General features: G+C 48.1%; 1 protein-coding gene across 1 annotated transcript in view; it reads left to right on the forward strand.

Annotated features, from left to right (window-relative positions):
- HSPA4L (heat shock protein family A (Hsp70) member 4 like) overlaps window positions 1-25,755 on the forward strand; it is a 626,705-nt gene that overhangs the window by 459,360 nt on the left and 141,590 nt on the right. Inside the window, exon 15 of the mRNA XM_029590014.1 lies at window positions 13,668-13,793. Within this exon, the coding sequence (XP_029445874.1) occupies window positions 13,668-13,793 (126 nt within the window). The remainder of the gene's footprint in view (window positions 1-13,667; window positions 13,794-25,755) is intronic.

Below are 25,755 nucleotides of genomic sequence, written 5' to 3' on the forward strand. Positions count from 1 at the left end.
AGGGTGGTGGATGCTTGGAACGCCCTTCCGGAGGAAGTGGTGAAGTCCAAAACTGTGAAGCACTTCAAAGGGGCGTGGGATAAACACTGTGGATCCATCAAGTCTAGAGGGCGTGAATAAAGTGGAGGCAGCAAAACACTGCACGGAGCGGCAGTAGCCACAGAGGCATTCAAACACTGCACGGAGCGGCAGTAGCCACAGAGGCATTCACGGAGCGGGATGCCAGTGGCCAGTAGTTATTGTTCCACCTTCACGGAGCGGAAGGATGGAGGGCTGCTATCTCCAAAAAAAAAAAAACAAACAAAAAATAATAACAGGGGTGGGTAAGAGTATGGGGCAAGGGTGTGGCCTGCTTGTTACAGCAGTTGCTACCCCTAATTGAGCTGGATGTCACTCGGATGCACATACGGCGCTGCTCTCTAAATTGGTGGTGGGGTGGAGGGGAATTAGGGCTGGAGGGTACTGGAAGCCAATAGTAACAGGTGGGAGAGAGAAAAAGGGAAATAAAAATGGATAAAGTGCGTAGCTTGCTGGGCAGACTGGATGGGCCATTTGGTCTTCTTCTGCCGTCATTTATATGTTTCTATGAAGGTGCATGAACGCACGTCCAATTTGGGCGCTCAAGCAGCGAAAGCACATGAGCGCACACCGTGATCTGAGCACCCAGATGGACCTCCGAGGTCACGGCGTTCGCTCATGCGCCTTCGCTGCTTGAGCGCCCAAATTGGACGTGCGTTCATGCATCTTCGCCTGCGTTTGGGCGCTCAAGGGTCAGGGGTGACGTCACAAGCTGCAAGATGGCGCTGGGGAGGCAGTGAGCGGCGGAACGGAGTGAGGCAGGCGAGCCGGAGCTGCCCCACATGCAGGAAAGGTAGGGGAGCCGCCGCCCTGCTCCCTCCCACACACACACACACTCCCAGCCCTGGCTCCGCCGCTCTGGCAATCTTCCAGTTGCCTGCCAGTGCAATTTTTTTGGCATGATGAGCTTGCATCGCCTGTACGTCCCATTTGGGCGCTCAAGCCAGCAAAGGTGCCTTGAGCGCCCAAACTGGACGTACAGATGTGCATTCATGCATCTTCGCTGGCGGGGGCTGCTGGAAGCCGCCTCGCGGAGAGCGCCCGATCCGCCCTGGGCTGCTGAAGCGGGAGAAGGAATGCTGAAAGAGAAAATGAAGGGACAACATGAGCCAAAGCGAAAGACGGGATGCTGAAAGAGAAAGTGAAGGGACATTTGTGAGTCAATGTCCCTGTCCCTGTCAGCGCGGACCCGTACGGGAGACCGGCACCCATAGATGCAGCCAGGGCAGGTGAGCAGGGGCTGGGGGAAAGTTTGCCCGTGAAATTTCACGGGCAAACTTTACCGCCTACCCTCTAACGCAGGGGTAAGGGTAGGCAGTAATTTAGCAGGTTAAAGACGCAGATAAACTGCAGGTTAAAAAGGCGATAGTCGGGGCGCACGTTACTGTATGGGAGGGAATAGCTAATCGGAGCGTTTACATATCATAAATGCCGCGGGCGGAAAGGGTTACCCGTTGATTTAAAGAAGCGGTAAGGATGGGTTAAAAGGGATAATGAATCGCGGGTTGGACTTACGTGGCCAAATTGCGGGTACAAAGCGGGTTAGAAACGGGGTAATCACGGCCGCGCTTTACTGTATTGGCCTGTCTGTTAGTACGCATAGTCTTTTTGATTTACTGCTTTCATCTCTTTCTTCGACGTTCTCCCCTTTTTTTTCTGAGTCATTTCCTAGTTCCATGGTTTCAGCTAGCTGCTTTGAGGTGTGCTGCTGTGATGCTGCTTCAGCCATGTGGACAGCAAGCACTTTATTTCAGTTGCTGAGTTAAAGGGAACAAGCTTTGAATTGCTTTAGAGGCAGAGAGCTGGGCTAGTTAATACCTTGGGCTTTCTGTTTCTCATCCCTGGAGTCAGTGGAGATCTGGTATCTATAGCAACTAATTGCTCTCTGCTCCTAGCAGTGGCAGGGGCGAGGGGTGAGTTGTTCGGCAGAGGGAAGCTTGAATGTGCTTAAGTACCGTCATTAAATTCTTTTGTCTGAGGCCTGGTTTTGCCGCCAATAGCTCAGGTTACATGAAGCTAAATGCTTTCTCTACAGCTCCTGTATCTTTGCTTACAGTATAGGCTGACTTTTAAACCCAGTTCCGTAAGAATAAATCTTCACAATCTTCGGGCTTTATTTTAACTTGATTCCCTGTCGTTTCTCTACAGCTGAGGGCATGAAAGGCTTATTCAAATGCAAGGCAGTCCTTTACCTTTAACGATTTTTGTTCAATGCAGACCTCCCTGTTACAGGTTGTGCTAGGAGATACAGTTCTTATAAACGCTTTCAGTCCAGGCTTCTCTGCTGTCTTCCTGTTTGATATGGTTTTTTTTTACTGTTCTGGCTCAATAAAACATTTTCTTCCCAATCAGTCCTCGAGACAAAGATCTTGTTACGGTCGTGGATCCTTGGGCCGGCCGAGATGGTAGATGTTATACTGTGGGGACCCACAGGAAGCTTCAGAGTCGGAAGGCAGCGCTGAAGGGACTCTGGAGGAGGCTTCACCGCTGGAAGCCCGAGGTCCCCCCCAAGAGGAGCCCTTAGGGACCCGGGCCTCTTGGACTTAGACGGGACCCTATGCGACCAAGGATCCGGGCAGCGGCAGAAGAGGTGGATGGTGAGGACGGCTGGACCCAGGAGGCTGGAGAGTCTTCACCCTCGGAAGTCCGCGGCTCCCCGAGAGGAGCCTGTGAGAGCCCGAGCCGCTGGGACCTAGGAGAATTCTCTGGGCCAGCGAGTACCGGATACCTGAGGTGGTGGAAGAAGCCGAAGTCGGGGTCCAGGAACGAAGCCGGGTCAGAAGCCAGAAGTCAGAGATCCAAAACCAAACCCAGGGACGGAAGCTGAAAGAGTCGTGGGACGGAGCCAGGTCGGAAGCCAGAAGTCAGACGTCAAATACCAAAACCAGGAGCGGAAGCTGAAGACAAGTCAGGAGACGAAGCCGGGTCAGAAGCCGGAACACGAAAGAGACGATCCAAGATCCCACACAGCAACTAGACACTCAGAAACTTGAGAGAACATCGTTGCAAGGCAAGGTACAGCTGTGGCTGCCGGGTTTAAATAACCCCGCAGCGTCTGACATCATCAGAGGGGCTGTTCTGCAATTCTCGCGCTGGCCCCTTTAAATACAGAGCCCTGGCACGCGCGTGTGCACCTAAGGGGCGGGGCCAGCTGCGAGCCGGCGGCAGCGTCTCCCTCTCATGGGGAGCGCCACGGTAGGCCGCGTTCCGGGCCTGGCTGGCGAAGAGGATCTCCCGCGGCCGGGCTGGGCCACGTGGTAAGTGGAGGTCCCGGGGCACGGCCCAGGACTGTAACAGTACCCCCCCCCACGCCCCCTTCCTGGAGGCCTGGGTTTACCGGGATGATCCATATGGAAGCGATGAAGGAGATTCTTATCCAGAATATGAGACGAAGGTTCCCAGGAATTCTCCTCTGGACTGTACCCCTCCCACGAGAGGAGGTACTCCCATCGGCGATGGTGGAACCGAACATCCAAGACCTCTTTCACGGTGTACGTGACATCCGGGTCGGCAGTGGCGAAGGTGGGCTCGGGAGGCTTGGCATGAAATGCTGAGAGAACCACCGGTTTGAGCAGAGACACGTGGAAAACATTGTGAATCTGCAGGGTAGACTGCAGTTGTAGCCGATAGGACACTGCCCCAATGTGTTCTGCCACTGGGAAAGGACCGATGTAGCGGGGAGCCAGCCGCATAGAGGGAATGCATAACTGAATGTTTTTGGTACTTAACCATACCTTCTCTCCCGGGTGGAAGATCGGAGCAGGTCGTTGTGACCTGTCCGCATACACTTTGGCCTTGGCGGCTGTCCGACGAAATTTCTCTTGGGTGGAACGTCAGAGGTTGCACAATTGTCGTGCTGTAAGTTGCGCTGCAGGCGAGGGTACTGTCAGCGGCAAAGGCAATGGAGGTCTAGGGCTCTTTCCGTAGACCAACTGAAAAGGGGACAGATTAGTTGCAGAGTATTTGTGGCAGTTATACGAAAACTCCGCCCAGGGTAACAAGGTGACCCAGTCATTTTACAGATCTCCGACGAAAGCCCGGAGCAAGGTCTTTAGAGTTCGTTTGGTCCGTTTGGCCTGGCCATTGGCCTGAGGATGGAAGGCGGTTGTCAGGTCCAATTGCACCCCGAACTTCCTGCAGAGGGACTTCCAATACTTCGCCGTAAACTGGGGACCACGGTCTGAGGTGATGTGCGAAGGGAGTCCATGTAGTCGGAAGACATGCTGTGTGAAGAGGCTAGCCAACTCTGGCGCTGAAGGCAGTTTGGCGAGAGGCAGAAAGTGGCCCATCTTCGAGAAACGGTCGACCGTGACCCAGATCACGGTCTTCCCATCAGAAACAGGCAAATCCACAATAAAATCTGTGGACAGGTGAGTCCAGGGTTCCGTGGGAATGGGAAGCAGCTGCAGGAGCCCCCAGGGGCGTCCGTGTAGGGATTTCTGCCAGGCACAGGTAGGACACGATTGGACATAGAGTCGTACGTCTTTTTTGACCTGCGGCCACCAGTAGAACGCCATCAGAAGCTCTAGGGTCCTGGCTGTCCCTGGATGCCCGGTGGTCAGGGAGTCGTGGGCCCATGCTAAGACCCTTCTCCGGGAGCGAGAGGGCACCACAGTCTTACCCGCGGGGCCCACCTCGGATGTAGCCAGAAGAACTTTGGCCGTGTCCAGAATGTACTGAGGCGGGTTGATGGTATCTTCTGTCTCCGTCGTGCAGGAGAGGGCATCCGCCCGGACATTCTTGGATGTTGATCGGTACCGGAGGGAAAAATTGAAACGGCTGAAAAAGAGTGACCAGAGTGCCTGCCGTGGGTTAAGACGCTGGCACGACACAGATATTCCAGGTTCTTGTGGTCTGTGTAAACGATTACCGGGTGTTGGGCCCCCTCCAACCATTGGCGCCATTCTTCAAAAGCCAGTTTGACGGCCAGCAGCTCCTTATCTCCGATGCTGAAGTTCCTCCCTGCGGGCGTGAACTTGCTTGAGTAGTAGGAACACGGCAGGGATTTGCCTCCATTGGACAATTGGCTTAGCACAGCTCCGACAGCTATGTCGGAAGCGTTGACCTCCACGATGAACGGGTGTTGAGGGTCACGGTGGCGAAGGCAGGTGTCCTGGAGGAATGTGGTCTTCAATTCCTGAAAGGCCCGTATGGCCGTCGCCGACCAGTTCTTGGCATCGGCCCCCTTCCTGGTGAGGGCCGTCAGCGGAGCCACCATCTGGGAATAATGGGGAATGAATTGCCGATAGAAATTGGCAAACCCAAGAAACCGCTGGAGCACTTTAATTCCCACCGGTTGAGGCCAATCTTTGATGGCCGCAACCTTCTCCGGGTCCATATGAGGATACAATATACCCAAGGAAGGGCAATGGTGGATGGTGAGGATGGCTGGACCCAGGAGGCTGGAGAGTCTTCACCCTTGGAAGCCCGCGGCTCCCCTGGGAGGAGCCCGAGCCACTGGGACTTAGGAGAATCCTCTGGGCCAGCGAGCACCGGATACCTGAGGTGGTGGAAGAAGCCAAAGTCGGGGTCCAGTAACGAAGCCGGATCAGAAGCCAGAAGTCAGACGTCAAATACCAAAACCAGGAGCGGAAGCTGAAGACAAGTCAGGAGACGAAGCCGGGTCAGAAGCCAGAAGATGGAAGACGAAAGAGACGATCCAAGATCCCACACAGCAACTAGACACCCAGAAACCTGTGAGAACCTCGTTGCAAGGCGAGGTACAGCTGTGGCTGCCGGGTTTAAATAACCCGGCAGCGTCTGACATCATCAGAGGGGCTGTTCTGCAATTCCCGCGCTGGCCCCTTTAAATATAGAGCCCTGGTGCGCGTGGCGCCTAGGGGGCGGGGCCAGCCGCAGGCCGTCGGCATCTTTCTCTCGTGGGGAGTGCCGCTGTAGGCCGCGTTCTGGGTCTGGCGGCCAAAGAGGATCTCCCGCGGCCAGGCCACGTGGTAAGTGATCTTTTAAGTTTGAAATTATTTCTTGTGTAAGCAGTTTTTCATTACTTACATTGTTGTATTCCAAATGTGTAGCCCCAGGCAAAGATCTTTGTAGCTGGAGATAGGTAGGAGAGGGGAGAACGGAGTTTCTTGGGTTGCAGGGTGAGAAGGCAAGAGGGTTCTGAGGCTGATTTAATCTTTTTAGAACAAAGCAATAAGAAAAAATGTAAAAAAGCCAATTGTTTCACAGAGCTTTGCAAAGTGCTGCTGGCTTTGAAGCTCACATGTGCAAGACTGAAACTGTCTTAGAGAGCTGTTACAGAAACGCCTCCACAAGCTGGGGATGGGGGGGGGGGGGGGGGGCCAAGGTCCAATGGCAGCGAACCTAAGACCCATGTGACACGGGGAGCATGAAGGGCAGTCCTTTGAGCCAATAAGGCACTTAGGAAGACTCAAGTTAGATTGAGAGGGCATTCAAGCTCTTCCCAAGTGAGAGAAAGCAAAGGGGGAAGGGAACTTTTCTTAAGGGCAAAGCTCCCTTAAAGGCAGGGCTCACAGACTTTTATCATGGGTTACAAAAAGAGTTTCAGTATATACAGATACAAACATGTACCCACTGCTGGGGACAGAACAGGTAGTATCTTAAATAAATGTTCCACTGGTTGGATTTCAAGTGTTGTCCAATCTATAAAAGTCACAGAGATTATGGACTCCCAAACAAGTCCCTAAAATGTTATCCAAACGCCAAACAGGCACACTTCTTTTCACTGTACAAAAAAACTCCCGGTGCCGGCTCAAAGTCACCATATCAGCCAGTAAAAGGAACCTGATGACTCCTTCTCCCCTCCTCTAGCTGTTCAAAGGCTCCCAGTGCCAGCTCAAAATCACCATGTCAGTCGGTAAAAGGAACTCGATGACTCCTCCTCTGACTGTACAAAGCCTCCCGACGCTGCAGTATTTCGGCACTAGCATACCTGATGGTGTTTTGATTTGATGGTTTTAATTGAGTTCCCCTGATTCAGACACGCTAGTGCCAAAATGCGTGCATAAACACATATATGTTATAAAATCACCACATCCATGTGTGCGAGCCAGCAAACGAGCGCATATGTGCTTCCATGTGTAGGTCTTAAAATTCACCTTTAACGTTCTAATTTTTATTGTATAGTGCTTTCTCACAGGACAAGCAGGATGGTAGTCCTCACATATGGGTGACATCATCAGGATGGAGCCCAATCACGGAAAACTTCTGTCAAAGTTTTCAGAACTTTGACTGGCCCCTACTGGACATGCCCAGCATGGCACTAACCCTGCAGCCAGCAGGGGTCCCCCTTCAGTCTTCTTTTTCCCGCGCAACAGTAGCCTCGCGGTTTAGGAGCTCTGAAGAGATTCCTGACAGGAATTTTCCTCACGAACTTAATTAAAATTACTTCGCCCCACAGGGGTCCCTCTTTAACTTTTCTCAAGCCGCGGTACTCTGGTAAGTTTTTCACCGTTTTTTCGTCGATTACCGTCGAGTTTGGCCCTCGCGGCCTACTGGCCATCGACCGTACCGCGGCTCGATTTTTCTATGGCCATGGCGTCGGGTTTTCATCGGTGCCCAGACTGTATTCGTACCATGTCTATCACAGACCCTCATGGAGTCTGTGTAATGTGTTTAGGCCGTGAGCATGATGTCCTGACTTGCACCAAATGTGCCCTTATGACACCGAAAGGTCGCAAGGCCAGAATGGAGAAGATGGGACTCCTTTTCCGTGCTCACACCCCGACACCGTCCATCGCATCGACGTCATCGGAACCGGCACCGTCGAAGTCGCACCATCGACAACCATCCGGTGACCGCCCGCCATCGACGTCTTCACGGCCATCAACTCCCGTTTCTCCCCCTCAGGATCGAGGGGATCGTAGGGAGAAGCATCGAGATCGGCATCGTAAGTCTCGGACCGTCCTCAGTCCATCTCACACCTATGGCCCGCCTGGCCATGAGAGTCATGCATTGGACTCTGAGGTCACAATGGATTCAAGCGACTCAGCCTCTGTCAGCCATTGTCCACATCACCGACGCACTCCATCTGTCTCTCGCCTGGTGGAAAGATCAGAACAATCTCCTCCAGGGACTGCCTTTTCATCTACCAGATCCTCAACTCATTCTCACCACCGATGCTTCCAACCTCGGCTGAGGAGCTCATGTGAACGATCTACAGACACAAGGATCTTGGTCTCCAGAGGAAGCCAAACACCAGATAAATTTCCTGGAGCTTCGAGCAATGCGATATGCTCTCAGAGCTTTTCAGGATTACCTATCAAATCACGTCATCCTAATTCAGACGGACAATCAGATGGCCATGTGGTACATCAACAAACAGGGAGGCACAGGTTCCTTCCTTCTGTGTCAGGAAGCTGCGCAGATTTGGGTGGAAGTACTCTCTCACTCGATGTACCTCAGGGCCACCTACCTGCTGGGAGTGCACAATGTCTTGGCAGACAAACTGAATCGTGTCTTCCAACCGCACGAGTGGTCTCTCAATCCCTCGGTAGCGACCTCTCTCTTCCAGCAATGGGGTTATCCCCAAATAGACCCCTCAGAACCACAAAGTAGACAATTACTGCTCCCTCATTTGGAGCGAATGCTCTCAGCCCAGAGATGCATTCTCCCTCTCGTGGACGACCGGTCTGCTTTATGCATTCCCTCCACTTCCTCTACTCTCGAAGACTCTCGTGAAGCTCCATCAGGACAAGGGACCCATGATCCTGATAGCACCTCACTGGCCACGCCAAGTGTAGTTTCCAGTACTCCAGGATCTTTCCATCCGCAGGCACATTCCCTTGGGACAGGACGCGCTTCTGATCACTCAGAACGACGGATGTCTACGCCATCCCAATCTTCAGGCCTTGTCCCTGATGGCATGGATGTTGAAAGGCTAATCCTTCAGCCACTTTCAGACTCGGTTTCTCGTGTCCTGATTGCTTCGCGAAAGCCTTCCACAAGGAAATCTTACTCCTATAAATGGAAAAGGTACACATCATGGTGCACTGCGCAGTCCCTTGATCCCTTTTCCTGTCCAATCCCAAGGTTTTTGGACTATCTCTGGCATTTGTCTGAGTTAGGTTTAAAAACCTCTTCAATCAGAATGCATGTCAGTGCGGTAGCCGCCTTCCATAAAGGTGTTGGGGATGTCCCTATATCGGTACAAACCCTCGTAACACGTTTTATTAAAGGCTTGCTCCATATCAAGCCACCTTTACGTCCTCCGGCCCCTTCTTGGGACCTTAATCTGGTTCTCGGGCGGCTCATGAAACCACCCTTCGAACCTCTTCACTCCTGTGACCTAAAATATCTCACATGGAAAGTGATTTTCCTTTTGGCTATCACTTCAGCTCGCAAGGTTAGTGAGTTACAGGCCCTAGTTACCTATCCGCCTTACACTAAACTCCTGCAGGACCGGGCGGTACTCCGCACTCACCCTAAGTTTTTGCCTAAGGTAGTTTCGGAGTTTCACATTAATCAATCCATCAAACTACCTATCTTCTTTCCCAGGCCCCACTCCAACCCAGGGGAACAGGCTCTGCATACCCTCGATTGTAAACAGGCTCTAGCGTTCTACCTAGACAGTACAGTTGCCCACAGGAAGAGCACTCAGTTATTCGTCTCTTTCCATCCCAACAAATTAGGGCAACCTGTGGTAAGCAGACTGTCTCCTCCTGGTTGGTGGACTGCATATCTTTTTCCTATCAGCAAGCAGGCATTCCTTTCCAAGACCGTGTTAAAGCACACTCTGTGAGGGCCATGGCGACTTCAGTAGCACACCTACGATCTGTGCCACTTCTGACATTAGGATGAAAGAAAAGAAATAGATGCCTGTAGTCTTAAAACAATCCTTTATTGCAGTGGAGACACAAGGGTAGCCCGACTCTGGCCGAGTTTCGCCGTTTCAAAACGGCTGCCTCAGGGGCTTACAATAATCTTCTTGAATTCATTAGTTATATATCGACTAAGAATATAATGTGATCATATAAAGAGCTGTATGATCTCTTATGTTGCGTCTTGAAGCATTCGCGATAGCAGAACTCCACTAGCAAAGGCAAACACGAAACCCGCCCGCCGCCCTGCAGTGTTGGGTCCATAACGTTTTGTTATTTTATTTTTTCGGCACTGCCTGTAGCTATCAGATAAGACTGAAGGGGGACCCCTGCTGGCTGCAGGGTTAGTGCCATGCTGGGCATGCCCAGTAGGGGCCAGTCAAAGTTCTGGAAACTTTGACAGAAGTTTTCCGTGATTGAGCTCCATCCTGATGATGTCGGCCATATGTAAGGACTAACATCCTGCTGTCCTGTGAGAACACCTGTTACAGGTAAGCAACACTTGCTATTTTATAGTTTTAATTTTGTTATTTTCTTCTTCTATTTGTTCTTGCACTTTCTATTGTTTGTTGCTTTGGAAGATGTTATTGTAAGACATGGAAAGCGATTTATAAATTTTATAAATAAATAAATATATCCAAAGCAGGAAGCCTGCGAGGGAGTGGGTTGGACCGATAGATAATTGAGGGGTTAACAGGGCACTTAGGTAAGATAAGGCCATCGCAGAAAAAGTAAAAGGTTAATTTTAAAAGATGCACCAATTTTATAACATGCGCACGTCAACACATGTGTGTTATAAATTTGGCTTCTTGGACGCATATGCACACCCTATTTTATATGGGCGCGCACAAGGGGGGGGGGTTTCTTAGAAATGCGTAGGCCATTTCCCCAGTTCCCTCCCTGTCTGCTCCAATAAAGGAGCGGACTGGGAGGGAAGTTCCTAACCCCTAGCTAACCTGCCTGCCTCTTTTTCCTCTCCTCCCTGACCCCTAAAACCACCCTAACTACTCTTTTTTTTTTTCAATTTACCTGCTTTATGGAGCAGTAGTAAATTGTGCGTGCCAGATAGCTACCAGCCCTTGCTTCAATGGGACAGTACCTAATGGCGCTGTTCTGGCCTGCCCAGACCACACCCCCACCCCTTCCCTGGCCCGCCCCTTCTTAATTTGCTGGCTCTTCCATGCGTATCGAGAGATACGCACATGGCCGCCACATGCGTATCTCCCGGTATTGGTGCGTGCTGGCGTTTTAAAATTTGCTGTAATTGAATTCTTTGCTTCGGTGTTTACAGAGAAGGATGTTAGGGAGATTCCTGTGCTGGAGACGATTTTCAGGAGTGACTATTCAGATGAACTGAATCAAATCATGGTGAACCTGGAAGATGTAGTAGGCTAGACTGACAAATTGAAGAGTAGGAAATCACCTGGACCAAATGATATACATCTCAGGGTTCTGAAAGAACTCAAAACTGAAATTTCAGACCTATGAAAAGTAATTTGTAACCTATCATTAAAATCATCCATTGCACCTGAAGACTGCAAGGTGACCAATGTAACCTCAATATTTAGAAAGGGCTCCAGAGATGATCTAGGAAGCTATATACTGGTGAGCCTGACTTCAGTGCCGGGAAAAATCATGGAAACTATTATAAAGAATAAAATCACAGAACATATAGATAGATATGATTTAATGGAACTTTCTGTAGCCAGCATGGATTTACACAAGGGAAATCTTGCCTTATAAATCTGCATCATTTTTTTGAAGAGGTGAATAAACGTGAATGAAGGCAAACCAGTAGAAGTAGTGTATTTAGATTTTCAGAAGGCGTTTGACAAAGTACCTCATGAGAGGCTTCTAAGAGTACTAAAAAGTCACGGGATAGGAGAGATGTCCTTTTGTGGATTGCTAACTGGTTAAAAGACAGGAAACGGAGAATAGGATTAAATGGTGTGTTTCACAGTGGAAAAAGGTAAACAATGGAGTGCCTCAGGGATTTGTACTTGGGCCGTTGTGTTTTAATATATTTATAAATGTTCTGGAAAGGGGTACACAAGTAATGTGATCAGATTTGCAGATGGCACAATTATTCAGATTAGTTAAATCACAAGCGGATTGTGATAAATTGCAGGAAGACCTTGGGAGACTGAAAGATTGGGTGGCTATATGGAAGATGAAATATAATATGGACAAGTGCAAGATGATGCATATAGGGAAAGATAATCCATCCTGTAGTTACATGATGTTAGGTTCTATATTAGGAGTTACCAGCCAGGAGAAAGATTCGGGCGTCATATAGTTGATATTTCATTGAAATCATTGGCTGAGTGTGTTGTGACAGTCAAAAAAGCAAACAGAATGTTAGGAATTATTAGGAAGGGAATGGCAAATAAAATGGAAGATGTCATAATGCCTCTCTATTGCTTTATGGTTAGACCACAGCTTGAATACTGTGTGCAGTTCTAGTCTCTGCTTCTCAAAATAGATATAGTTGTGCTGGAGAATCTACAGACAAGGGTGAGCAAAGTTATAAAGGGCATGAGACTGCTTCCTGTGAGGAAAGGCTAAAGATGTTAGGGCTGTTCAGCTTGGAGAAGAGACGGCTGAGGGGTGATATGACAAAGGTCTATAAAATCATGATAAGACTTGAACTGGTAAATGCGAACCGGTTATTTATTCTTTTGGATAATACAAGGACTAGTGGACATTCCATGAAGTTAGCAAGTAGCACATTTAAAACAAATCAAAGAAAATTCTTTTTCACTCAATTTGCAGTTAAGCTCTGGAATTAATTGCCAGAGGATGTGGTAATGACAGTGTAGCTGGATTTTAAAATGGTTTGGATAAGTTCCTGGAGGAGAAGTCTGTAAACTGCTATTAATGTATAGGGAATAGCCATTTCTTGTTGCCAGCATTAGTAACATGGATCTATTTACTGTTTGGGTGCTTGTCAGGTCCTTGTGATTTGGATTGGCCGCTATTGGAAACAGGATACTAAGGGCCTCATTTTCTAAAGTATCGCAGGCCTGTGATACTTTAGAAGATGAGGAGCAGGGGGCCGAAATGGGGGGCGGGCCTGCGCTAGCTGGCAGCGATCGCACTGTCGCGGTGCGATCGCTGCTGGTTTCACACCCAATAGCGCCACCATAGGAGGTGTAGCTATTGGGAGCGAAATAGGCAGCGAAAAGGCACTTACCTTTTCGCTGTGCGCGCCGTCGTCGCGGAGTCGGCCCCGGTGACGCCCCGACTCCTCCTCTTCCGGGGCCGACTCCGCCCCCATTTTGGTATCGCACGAAAAAAGGGACATTTTGCGTGCGAAACATCCCTTACCGCGTGCGATACGTTTGGAAAATAAGGCCCTGAGTTTGATAAACCCTTCGTCTGATCCAGTAGGGCATATCTTATGTTTTATGGTCCAGACTGCTATGAAAGGAATTGGCAGGTAAGATGAGATTCCTCTTTGTATCTATGTTTATTTTTGTATCCTCACGGTATAACTAGCTTTAAAGTGCAATATATTTTAAAATTTTGGAGTAAATTTGAATTCCCATCTCATAAGTGTATTTCTCTCTGCTAGTCATTCACTGTTAAGTTCTGTAATCTAATGTTTTTCATACTACTTAAGTATATTTTTAATGTGTATCTATTTTGTACTTTTTCTTAAGTTTAGAAGGTAAAATCCAATGATAGTTTCAGTACGTTGATATCTTATTTGAAACCATCTCTTCATTTAGTGGCATGACACTGATACTCTTGGATTCTGCTGCTGTAATCTTGAGTTTTGTTCTACAGAGGAAGATGATTATGCAGGACAAGCTGGAGAAGGAAAGAAACGATGCAAAAAATTCTGTGGAAGAATATGTGTATGAACTGAGAGACAAACTGTTTAGTGTCTATGAAAACTACATCAGTCAAAATGTAAGAATCAGATTGGTTACAATATTCATTTATTTAGCTCTTTTCAATGCCACCTTTCAGAAAACTTACCTAACATGAAGATCAACATATGACATCATATCAAATATTGATCAGAAAACATATATCAATCTCACAGCATAACAAAATATATTGTAATGTAATGGATGATAATAAAAATCACAAAATTATTTAGTCCACAGTAATGCAATAACTTTTGCTTTCTTCAATTTACATTTAGTTTGATGACATGAAGGGTACTGCGCTTAAATTTAAGACCTGCATGCTGAAAAATATTTCTTTGAAGATAATGTTATACTCTGAATACTATTCCATAATACAAATTAATTAAAATTTGACATAAAGAGCTTCCTCCTCCAAGAAAATTAATTAATGTATTATTGCTGAAAGTGAAAGTGCTGAACATAATTGGCAGAATTCCATTTTAAGTTGAGATACTGATCTCTAATTTTTCAATAATGTTCTTTATGTTTAGACACCTAAATTGCATATACATGTCTGTCTGGATCAGTTAAATGTCTAATAATTTCTTAAAGTAATTAGGGCCTGATTCCCATTCTGTGTCTATAAGAAAATGCCTTGATGAATCAGGCGCTTAGGTAGGTAACTAAATGGACTTGAAACAAATAAATGTAGACATCCAAAAATGTGTATGGTCTAGAGGCAGCCAGCAGGGGTCCCCTTTCAGTCTTCTTTTTTCCGCGCAGCAGTAGCCATGCTGTTAAGGAGCTCCACAGAGATTCCTGAAAGGAATTTTCCTCACAGGGGTTCCTCCTTCAATTTTTTTCAAGCCGCGGTACTCCGGTAAGTTTTCTACCCATTTTAGGTCAATTCCCGTCGAGTTTGGCCCTCGTGGCCTACTGGCCTTCGACCGTACCGCGGCTCAAATTTTTCATGGTCATGGCGTTGGGGTTCCGTCGGTGCCCGGACTGCAATCGCACCATGTCCATAACAGACCCTCATAAGGTCTGTGTAATGTCTTGGATGTGAGCATGATGTCCTGACCTGCACCAAATGTGCCCTAATGACACCAAAAAGTCGCAAGGCCAGAATGGAGAAGATGGAACTTCTCTTCCGTGCTCAAACTCCAACGCCATCTATTGCATCGACGTCATCAGAACCGGCACCGTCAACTTCGCACCAGTATCGACCACCAACCGGTGACCGTTCGGCATCGACAACTTCTCGGCCTTCAACCACTTTTACTCCCCCTCAGGACCGAGGGGATCGTAGAGAGAAACATCACCACCGACATCGGAAGTCTCGGACGATTGAGGGAGCGAAATCATCAACCTCACCATTGTCCGAGCCACCGTCGAAGAAACCCCGTCCAGAAAAGGCACCAACCTTTTCGGCGACCTGGTTACCGAGGCAACCCTCACCCGAAAGGGGATTGGGAACCGTGACTCCACCTTTAACGGTGGTTCCTCCGGCTATGCCTCTGCCTCCTTTTTCTGTTCCGGAGCCGGGGCTGCTTGCTCCAGGTCTCTGAGAAGAACTGGACCGGCTGGTTCAGGAGGCCATCGACAAGGCGATGCATCGACTCCAAGTTCCTCCGGCACAGACACCGGTACTGATCGTGGAACCGACCACTGACCCGATTCCCGCAGCGTTGGCACCACTGCTCTCGAGGATGGAAGCGCTCATTGCCGCTTTTCCACCGATGGATCCCGGGTCACCGATGGCTCCGGTGCCCTCTCCGCTTACCTTGTCATCAGGAGGAGAGACACCGTTCCGCATCCCTCGGGAGTCCTACCGATGCTTCAGCCATCGATGCCGATACGTCCGTCGGCGCCACCGATCCATTCATCGATGCCCTCGATGCCTGCACCGATGCCTTCGATGCTTTCATCAGTCCCTCCAATTATCCCTTCGATTCCTTCGGAGCCTAGAACAGGACTTTCAGGGATTCCACCGTCCCGTCCCCCTCAGGCTCCTAGAGGGGCAGGTGCTGATCCCTACGATACCTGGACTGATGATTCTTCACCAGACACCGATGACCTGCCTTCACCACCACCTCCTATTGAAAGCAGAAAGCGTTCTCCTCCAGAGGACATTTCCTTCATACATTTTGTGAAGGAGATGTCTGAATTGGTTCCCTTCCAATTACAGACAGAACAAGATGACAGGCATCAAATGATGGACCTGTTACAATTCATGGATGCTCCCAAGGAAATAACCTCCATCCCTATTAAGAACATAAGAACATAAGAAAATGCCATACTGGGTCAGACCAAGGGTCCATCAAGCCCAGCATCCTGTTTCCAACAGTGGCCAATCCAGGCCATAAGAACCTGGCAAGTACCCAAAAACTAAGTCTATTCCATGTTACCATTGCTAACGGCAGTGGCTATTCTCTAAGTGAACTTAATAGCAGGTAATGGACTTCTCCTCCAAGAACTTATCCAATCCTTTTTTAAACACAGCTATACTAACTGCACTAACCACATCCTCTAGCAACAAATTCCAGAGTTTAATTGTGCGTTGAGTAAAAAGTACTTTCTCCGATTAGTTTTCAATGTGCCGCATGCTAACTTCATGGAGTGCCCCCTAGTCTTTCTATTATCCGAAAGAGTAAATAACCGATTCACATCTACCCGTTCTAGACCTCTCATGATTTTAAACACCTCTATCATATCACCCATCACCCGTCTCTTCTCCAAGCTGAAAAGTCCTAACCTCTTTAGTCTTTCCTCATAGGTGAGTTGTTCCATTCCCCTTATCATTTTGGTAGCCCTTCTCTGTACCTTCTCCATCGCAATTATATCTTTTTTGAGATGCAGCGACCAGAATTGTACACAGTATTCAAGGTGTGCTCTCACCATGGAGCGATACAGAGGCATTATGACATTTTCCGTTTTATTCACCATTCCCTTTCTAATAATTCCCAACATTCTGTTTGCTTTTTTGACTGCTGCAGCACACTGAACCGACAATTTCAATGTGTTATCCACTATGACACCTAGATCTCTTTCTTGGGTTGTAGCACCTAATATGGAACGCAACATTGTGTAATTATAGCATGGGTTATTTTTCCCTATATGCATCACCTTGCACTTATCCACATTAAATTTCATCTGCCATTTGGATGCCCAATTTTCCAGTCTCACAAGGTCTTCCTGCAATTTATCACAATCTGCTTGTGATTTAACTACTCTGAACAATTTCGTGTCATCTGCAAATTTGATTATCTCACTCGTCGTATTTCTTTCCAGATCATTTATAAATATATTGAAAAGTAAGGGTCCCAATACAGATCCCTGAGGCACTCCACTGCCCACTCCCTTCCACTGAGAAAATTGTCCATTTAATCCTACTCTCTGTTTCCTGTCTTTTAGCCAGTTTGCAATCCACGAAAGGACATCGCCACCTATACCATGACTTTTTACTTTTCCTAGAAGCCTCTCATGAGGAACTTTGTCAAACGCCTTCTGAAAATACAAGTATACTATATCTACCAGTACACCTTTATCCACATGTTTATTAACTCCTTCAAAAAACTGAAGCAGATTTGTGAGGCAAGACTTGCCTTGGGTAAAGCCATGCTGACTTTGTTCCATTAAACCATGTCTTTCTATATGTTCTGTGATTTTGATGTTTAGAACACTTTCCACCATTTTTCCTGGCACTGAAGTCAGGCTAACCGGTCTGTAGTTTCCCGGATCGCCCCTGGAGCCCTTTTTAAATATTGGGGTTACATTTGCTATCCTCCAGTCTTCAGGTACAATGGATGTTTTTAATGATAAGTTACAAATTTTTACTAATAGGTCTGAAATTTCATTTTTTAGTTCCTTCAGAACTCTGGGGTGTATACCATCCGGTCCGGGTGATTTACTACTCTTCAGTTTGTCAATCAGGCCTACTACATCTTCTAGGTTCACCGTGATTTGATTCAGTCCATCTGAATCATTACCCATGAAAACCTTCTCCATTACGGGTACCTCCCCAACATCCTCTTCAGTAAACACCGAAGCAAAGAAATCATTTAATCTTTCCGTGATGGCCTTATCTTCTCTAAGTGCCCCTTTAACCCCTTGATCATCTAACAGTCCAACTGACTCCCTCACAGGCTTTCTGCTTCGGATATATTTTAAAAAGTTTTTACTGTGAGGTTTTGCCTCTACAGCCAACTTCTTTTCAAATTCTCTCTTAGCCTGTCTTATCAATGTCTTACATTTAACTTGCCAATGTTTATGCTTTATCCTATTTTCTTCTGTTGGATCCTTCTTCCAATTTTTGAATGACGATCTTTTGGCTAAAATAGCTTCTTTCACCTCCCCTTTTAACCATGCCGGTAATCGTTTTGCCTTCTTTCCATCTTTCTTAATGTGTGGAATACATCTGGACTGTGCTTCTAGAATGGTATTTTTTAACAATGACCATGCCTCTTGGACATTTTTTACTTTTGTAGCTGCTCCTTTCAGTTTTTTTCTAACAATTTTTCTCATTTTATCAAAGTTTCCCTTTTGAAAGTTTAGCACAAGAGCCTTGGATTTGCACACTGTTCCTCTTCCAGTCATTAAATCAAATTTGATCATATTATGATCACTATTGCCAAGCGGCCCCACCACCGTTACCTCTCTCACCAAGTCCTGTGCTCCACTGAGAATTAGATCTAAAATTGCTCCCTCTCTCGTCGGTTCCTGAACCAATTGCTCCATAAAGCTATCATTTATTCCATCCAGGAACGTTATCTCTCTCACCAAGTTCTTTTGGATCTCCTCAAAAAGAACTGGGAAGACCTTGGCTCTATTGCTCCAGTCAACAGGAAGGCTGACACCACTTATTTGGTACAGTCAGTCCCAGGTTTTCAAAACCTCAATTGGATCACCAATCTGTAGTTGTAGAATCTGCCCAAAAGAGGGCAAAGAGATCAAAACCCCACACTTCCTTTTCCCCAGGCAAGGAGTAAAAATTTCTAGATGCCATTGATCGCCGGGTCTTCCAGGGTTCAGTGCTCTTCTCCCGAATCACCTGTAATCAACTCTATATGACCCAATACAACAGGGTCTTATTTAAGCAGATAAAAGTCTTGACAGACTCCCTGTCTCAGCAATTTCAAGATCAGCTCCAAACCCTAGTAAGCTAGGGTTTTGAGGCAGGGAAGCATGAAATAAGATCATCTTACGATATCTTTGACACTGCTACCAGGGTACCTGCAGCTGCTATCTCAGCAAGAAGATGGGCCTGGTTCAAGTCTTCGGACCTTCGCCCTGAAGTGCAAGACAGATTATCCGATCTGCCTTTTGTAGGAGACAATCTGTTCGGCGAACAGATTCAACGAACGGTGGCGGAACTCAAGGACCATCATGAGACCCTGAGACAGCTCTCTGATGCCTTCTGAGTACTCCTCAAAACAGCCTTTCCGAAAAGACACTAAGAAGTCCTTCTTCCATCCGAAGAAATCCTGCCCGCCACCGGCTAGAACTCGTTCTACGAGACCATTTCAAAAAACCCAGTCTCGTCAGATACGAAAACAAAAGCCGCAAGTAGCTCCTCAGCCGGGCCCTGCTTCCGGTTTTTGACTCCTGTATAGAGAGCAGCAGCCAGCTTCCACTGCCTCACATACCAGTGGGAGGTCGATTGTGCCATTTCAACAACAGGTGGCACTCAATCACCTCAGACCAGTGGGTCCTAGCGATAGTCGCTCAAGGTTATCATCTCAACTTTCTCTCCATCCCACCGGACTCCCCACTTCTACTGACGTGGAGAACATCCGATTACTCCATCCTTCTGGAACAGGAGGTCTCCCTCCTTCTCCAGTCCAAGGCAATAGAACCAGTACCCTACTCTCAGCACGGCCTAGGGTTCTATTCCCAGTACTTCCTAATCCCCCAAAAATCGGTAGGCGTTCGTCCAATTCTGAATCTACGTGCCCTCAACAAGTACCTCCATCGAGAAAAGTTCAAAATGGTAACCTTGGGTTCTCTTCTTCCTCTTCTACAAAGAGGAGACTGGCTCTGCTCTCTAGACCTCCAGGACGCATACACTCATATTGCGATAACTCCATCTCATCGCAAATACCTGAGATTTCTGGTAGGCCCCAAGCACTATCAGTACCGAGTGCTTCCATTCGGCTTCGCGTCTGCACCACGAATCTTCACAAAATGTCTCGTAGTAGTTGCAGCCTTCCTCAGGACTCAAGGCGTTCACGTCTACCCCTATCTAGATGATTGGTTGATCAGGGCTCCCACTCAGCAAACTGCTCTGTCGTCCCTACATATTACCTTACACACTCTGATTTCGCTAGGATTTCTCGTCAACTATGACAAATCCTACTTAGTCCCATCTCAAACCTTATCATTCATAGGGGCAGTCTTGGACACCTTGCAGGCAAAAGCTTTTCTACCTCGACAACGAGTTCTCACTCTCGTCTCTCTTGCACACCAGCTGCAGTCTCAGCGCCACATGACTGCACGCCGCTTTCTCATCCTACTGGGACACATGGCATCCTCAGTTCAAGTCACATCAATGGCCCGCCTAGCCATGAAAGTCATGCAGTGGACTCTAAGGTCACAATGGACTCAATGCATTCAGCCCCTGTCGACCATTGTCCACGTCACCGACACACTCCGTCAGCCTCTCGCCTGGTGGAAAAATCAGATCAGTCTCCTCCAAGGCTTGCCCTTCCAGGCTCCAGACCCGCAAATAACTCTCACCACTGATGCTTCCAACCTTGGCTGGGGAGCTCATGTGAACGATCTACAGACACAAGGATCTTGGTCTCCAGAGGAAGCCAAACCCCAAATCAATTTCCTGGAGCTTCAAGCAATCATATATGCCCTCAGAGTATTTCAGGATCGCCTCTCCAACCAAGTAATCCTGATTCAGACGGACAACCAGGTGGCCATATGGTACGTCAACAAACAGGGAGGCACGGACTCCTACCTCCTGTGTCAGGAAGCTGTGCAGATATGGGAGGAGGCCCTCTCCCACTCGATGTACCTCAGGGCCACCTACTCGCCGGGAGTGGACAATGTGTTGGCAGACAAGCTAAGTCGCACATTTCAACTGCACGAGTGGTCTCTCAACCCCTCAATAGAGGACCCGATCTTCCAACAATGGGGTTACCCTCAAACAGACCTCTTTGCATCTCCTCAAAACCGCAAAGTAGAGAACTTCTGCTCTCTCACTCGCAGCCAACACTGTCAGCCAAGAGATGCGTTCTCCCTCTCATGGGGAACCGGTCTCCTATATGCATTCCCTCCACTTCCACTTCTCTCAAAGACTCTCGTGAAGTTACGTCAGGACAAGGGAACCATGATCCTGATAGCACCTCACTGGCCACGCCAAGTGTGGTTTCCAGTACTTCAGGATCTCTCCATTCGCAGGCACATTCCCTTGGGAAAGGACCTGCTTCTGATTATGCAAAACGACGGGTGCCTGCGCCACCCCAATCTTCAAGCCTTGTCCCTGACGGCATGGATGTTGAAAGGTAATCCTTCAGCCACTTAACCTTTCTGAATTAGTTTCCCGTGTCCTGATTGCTTCACGGAAACCTTCCACGAGAAAATCCTACCTTTACAAATGGAACAGGTTTCAGTCATGGTGCTCTTCTCAATCCCTTGACCCCTTTACCTATCCAATCACGAAGTTTCTGGACTATCTCTGGCACTTGTCGGAGTCAGGTCTAAAAGCTTCCTCCATCAGAATGCATGTTAGTGCGGTGGCCGCCTTCCATAAAGGTGTCGGGGATGTTCCCATATCAGTACAACCCCTTGTAACACGTTTTCTGAAGGGCTTGCTTCACCTCAAGCCTCCACTGTGTCCTCTAGCCCCTTCTTGGGACCTCAACCTGGTTTTGGGTCGTCTCATGAAATCACCATTCGAGCCTCTCCAATACTGTGAACTTCGCTATCTCACATGGAAAGTGATTTTCCTTTTGGCAATCACTTCGGCTCGCAGAGTTAGTGAGTTACAGGCCCTAGTTACCTATCCGCCTTACACTAAACTTCTGCAGGACTGGGCAGTACTCCGCACTCACCCTAAGTTCTTGCCTAAGGTAGTATCAGAGTTTCATCTCAATTAATCCATTATACGACCTACCTTTTTTCCCAGGCCCCATTCCAATCCAGGAGAGCAGGCTCTGCAAACTGTAAACGGGCTCTACAGCTGCCCACAGGAAAAGCACTCAATTGTTTGTCTCTTTCCATTCCATTAAATTGGGGCAGCCTGTGGGTAAGCAGACTCTCTCCTCCTGGATAATGGATTGCGTATCCTTTTGCTATCAGCAAGCAGGCATTCCACTTCAAGACCAAGTTAAAGCACACTCTATGAGGGCCATGGCGACTTCAGTAGCACATCTACGATCGGTGCCGCTTCCTGACATTTGCAGGGCTGCCGCCTGGAGTTCTCTCCATACCTTTACAGCCCACTATTGCTTGGACAAGGCCGGAAGACAAGATTCCATCTTTGGCCAATCTGTCCTGTGTAACCTATTCACAACTTGATATACCAACACCCTTCCGCCTGCCCAGTAGGGTTCAGGATGGCCTCGGCCAAATTTCAACCCATTCTTAGTGCCTTGCACACCTGGGTACATTTGGTGCATACTCGGACATCCTCAGCTCGGTACTCACCCATATGTAAGGACTACCATCCTGCTTGTCCTGTGAGAAAGCAAATGTTGCTTACCTGTAACAGGTGTTCTCACAGGACAGCAGGATGTTAGTCCTCACGGAACCCGCCCGCCGCCCCACAGTGTTGGGTTCGTTACGTTTCTTATTTTATTTTTCGGCACTTCCTGTAGCTTTTTAAACAAGACTGAAGGGGGACCCCTGCTGGCTGCAGGGTTAGTGCCATGCTGGGCATGCCCAGTAGGGGCCAGTCAGAGTTCTAGAAACTTTGACAAAAGTGTTCCATGATTGGGCTCCATCCTATGATGTCACTCATATGTGAGGACTAATATCCTGCTGTCCTGTGAAAACACCTGTTACAGGTAAGCAACATTTGCTGACCCAGACTTAGGAAGTACCATATGGAGGAACTGTTAAGCTTTGCTGAAACCATTTAATGTAAGAAATTGTTATTCCTGTAAACCGGAGTGAAGGCTTGTACCATACCTCGGTATATAAAAACACACAAATAAAATCCAAGTAGATCACATTGAGCACTCTTCCTCGATCCAATTCTCTAGTCATCCAATCAAAACAATTCTCAGCCTAGATTCAGCAGGGGAAGGTCCTGCAGACAAATCCGATTGATTTTTTTGATTGGGTGACTAGAGCTTTGGATTGAGAAAGAGCACTTGATGTAATCTTCTTGGATTTCAGCAAAGCTTGTGATACAGTCCAACGTAGGAGGCTTGGGAGTGAGCGCCAAGGTGGTGACTTGGATTACAAACTGGTTGACCAATAGGAGACAGTGTGTAATGGTAAATGGAACCTACTCTGAAGAGAGAGCCATGTTAAGCAGAGTGCCACAGGGATCGATGTTGGAATCGGTTTTGTTCAATGTCTTTGTGAGCGATATTGCAGAAGGGATAGAAAGTAAACTTTGTCTATTGTGGATTATACTAAGATCTGCAACAGAGTGGACAGACATGAAGGAGGAGAGAATTCAAAGTGATTTAAGAAAGTTTGAAGAATGGTTGAAGATTCGGCAGCTGGGATTCAATGGCAAGAAGTGCAGAGTAATGCATCTGGGATGCGGTAATCCAAAAGAGCTGTATGTGATGGGGGAGAAAGACTGATGTTCACGGACCAAGAGAAGGATCTTGGGGTGGTAGCGTTTGGTAATCTGATGATGACAAAACAATGTAACAACACGATAGCTAAGCCAGATGAATGCTGGGCTACAAAGAAAGGAATAACCAGTAAGATAAAGGAGGTGATAATGCCCTTGAACAAGTCTATGGTGAGGCCTCACCTGGAGTACTGTGTTCAGTTTTGGAGCCTGTATCTCAAAAAGGATAGAGACAGATGGAAGTGGTCCAGAGAACGGTGACGAAGATCGTGTGGGGTCTGTATTGGAAGACCATTGAGGAGAGGCTGAAGGATCTGAGTATGTATACCCTGGAAGAGAGGAAGTGCAGGGAGATAAGATACAGAACACCCAAAAAAAAAAAAAAAGAGCGACCCTAGGAGAGAGTGAGAAGCGAAGAGAGATCCACAGCAAAACAAAGAAACTCCAAATAAAGTAAGATCGACGTCACCGACGCCTTGCTCCGCCCACACCCTCCCTGAGCTCCACTGCCTCCAATCCGGAAGCCGGAGCTGCATCCACGTGGGCGCCTGGGAGGAGGCCCTAGCAGCCCTTTAAACCTGGGCGCGCTGCTGCACAAGTTCCCTTTTGCCTTCTCTCCCGCCCCAAGTTGGGCTCGTGGCCCCCCCCCCACCCCCCGTTTCACCTCTACATCGAAGTGCTGGGAAGGAGACCCGCCGTGAGAGTGAGAGAAACCCAGCGTGAGGGAGACGCCGCCTCTGCCGCCGCTTCAAGAGAGAGAAAAAAAAAGAGTGACCCTAAGAGAGAGAGAGAAGCGAAGAGAGATCCACAGCAAAACAAAGAAACTCCAAATAAAGTAAGATCGACGTTAGCGACGCCTTGCTCCGCCCACACCCTCCCTGAGCTCCACTGACTCCAATCCAGAAGCCAGAGCTGTGTCCACGAGGGTGCCTGGGAGGAGGCCCTAGCAGCCCTTTAAACCTGGGCACGCTGCTGCGGCGCCGGGCATCGCGCACACGAAGGAGCGTGACGTAAGGGGCCTGCCCCTTAGTGCGCCCCTTCGTGCGTCCAATTCGGGCCTTTGCCATTCCAGCCCTGACGGCAGCTTCACTCCTGCTTTTTATCTGCTCAGTCCCATCGTAGAGAAGTGCTCCTCAACCCCTCTATTTTCTCCACTATTTCTTCACCATTGTGAGCATCACTCATCTTCTGCGCCCCCAAAAAGGATTCTTTCCAGATCAACCCACGTTGAACTGTATAAGTATAAACTTATTTTTCTCCTTTTGTGTAGTCTGTACCTCTTAAACTCTTTTGCAGTAACCACCCCTCCTTCCCCCCACCTACTCGCTGGGGCCCACCCTTCCCCCACCTCACCACACCCCATTCTGCTATCTAGGTACCCCTCTTACATTCCCCCTCTAACCCCATCTCCCTTGCCACCCTGAGTCTTATCTGCTCCCTCCCCTAAGATAACCTGCAACCATCATGCACACACTACCTATCCCTACAATTAAACACCATTATAGGCCTCCCCTTATACCCACCCTCACAGCCACACTGGAAATACACAGAAACCTACTTCCCATCATGATCAATCCCATTACCCAACTAATTGGGCTCACAACATTCACAATCCTCCTAATCAATGCACAATCCATTTCCAAAAAAACCCCACTAATCCATGACATCCTTACAGACGACAAACCAGACATTCTTGCCATCACGGAAACATGGCTAAAAGAAACCCACACTGCCCTTATCAACCAACTACCCGTTCTGACATACGGCACATTCTCTATTCCCAGACCTAAAAAAAAGGTGGTGGTCTCCTACTAGCTGCCAAAAAGGCCTTTAAACTCACGAACAAATCCATTACACCTCCACATAAACTAGAAATCAGCCTTTTCACCGCGCCCAATCTACAAATCTGCCTGGCCTATGCTCCACCAGGTCTTCTAGAAAAAAACCCATCCATCCTAATTGAATATATCTCTGAACACATAAACATTCACCTCCCAGCCATTATCCTTGGTGACTTCAACATCCATGTTGACGCGACACCTCTCACACCCTCCTGTGAAGCCATCTTATCTGCTCTAAATGCACTAGGCTTCATGCAACTAATCTCCAACCCCACTCATAGAGCAGGACACACCCTGGACCCTATCTTCACCAACTCTCTAATTCAGTCCAACCTACCCACATGCAGATCACATGGTCGGATCACTTCCGTATTGACATTTCCTGCTCCAGAAACAGCTCCTCTAATCCAATAAACAAC

The sequence above is a fragment of the Rhinatrema bivittatum genome, chromosome 1, assembly GCF_901001135.1.
Source record: "Rhinatrema bivittatum chromosome 1, aRhiBiv1.1, whole genome shotgun sequence".
Classification (NCBI taxonomy): domain Eukaryota; kingdom Metazoa; phylum Chordata; class Amphibia; order Gymnophiona; family Rhinatrematidae; genus Rhinatrema; species Rhinatrema bivittatum.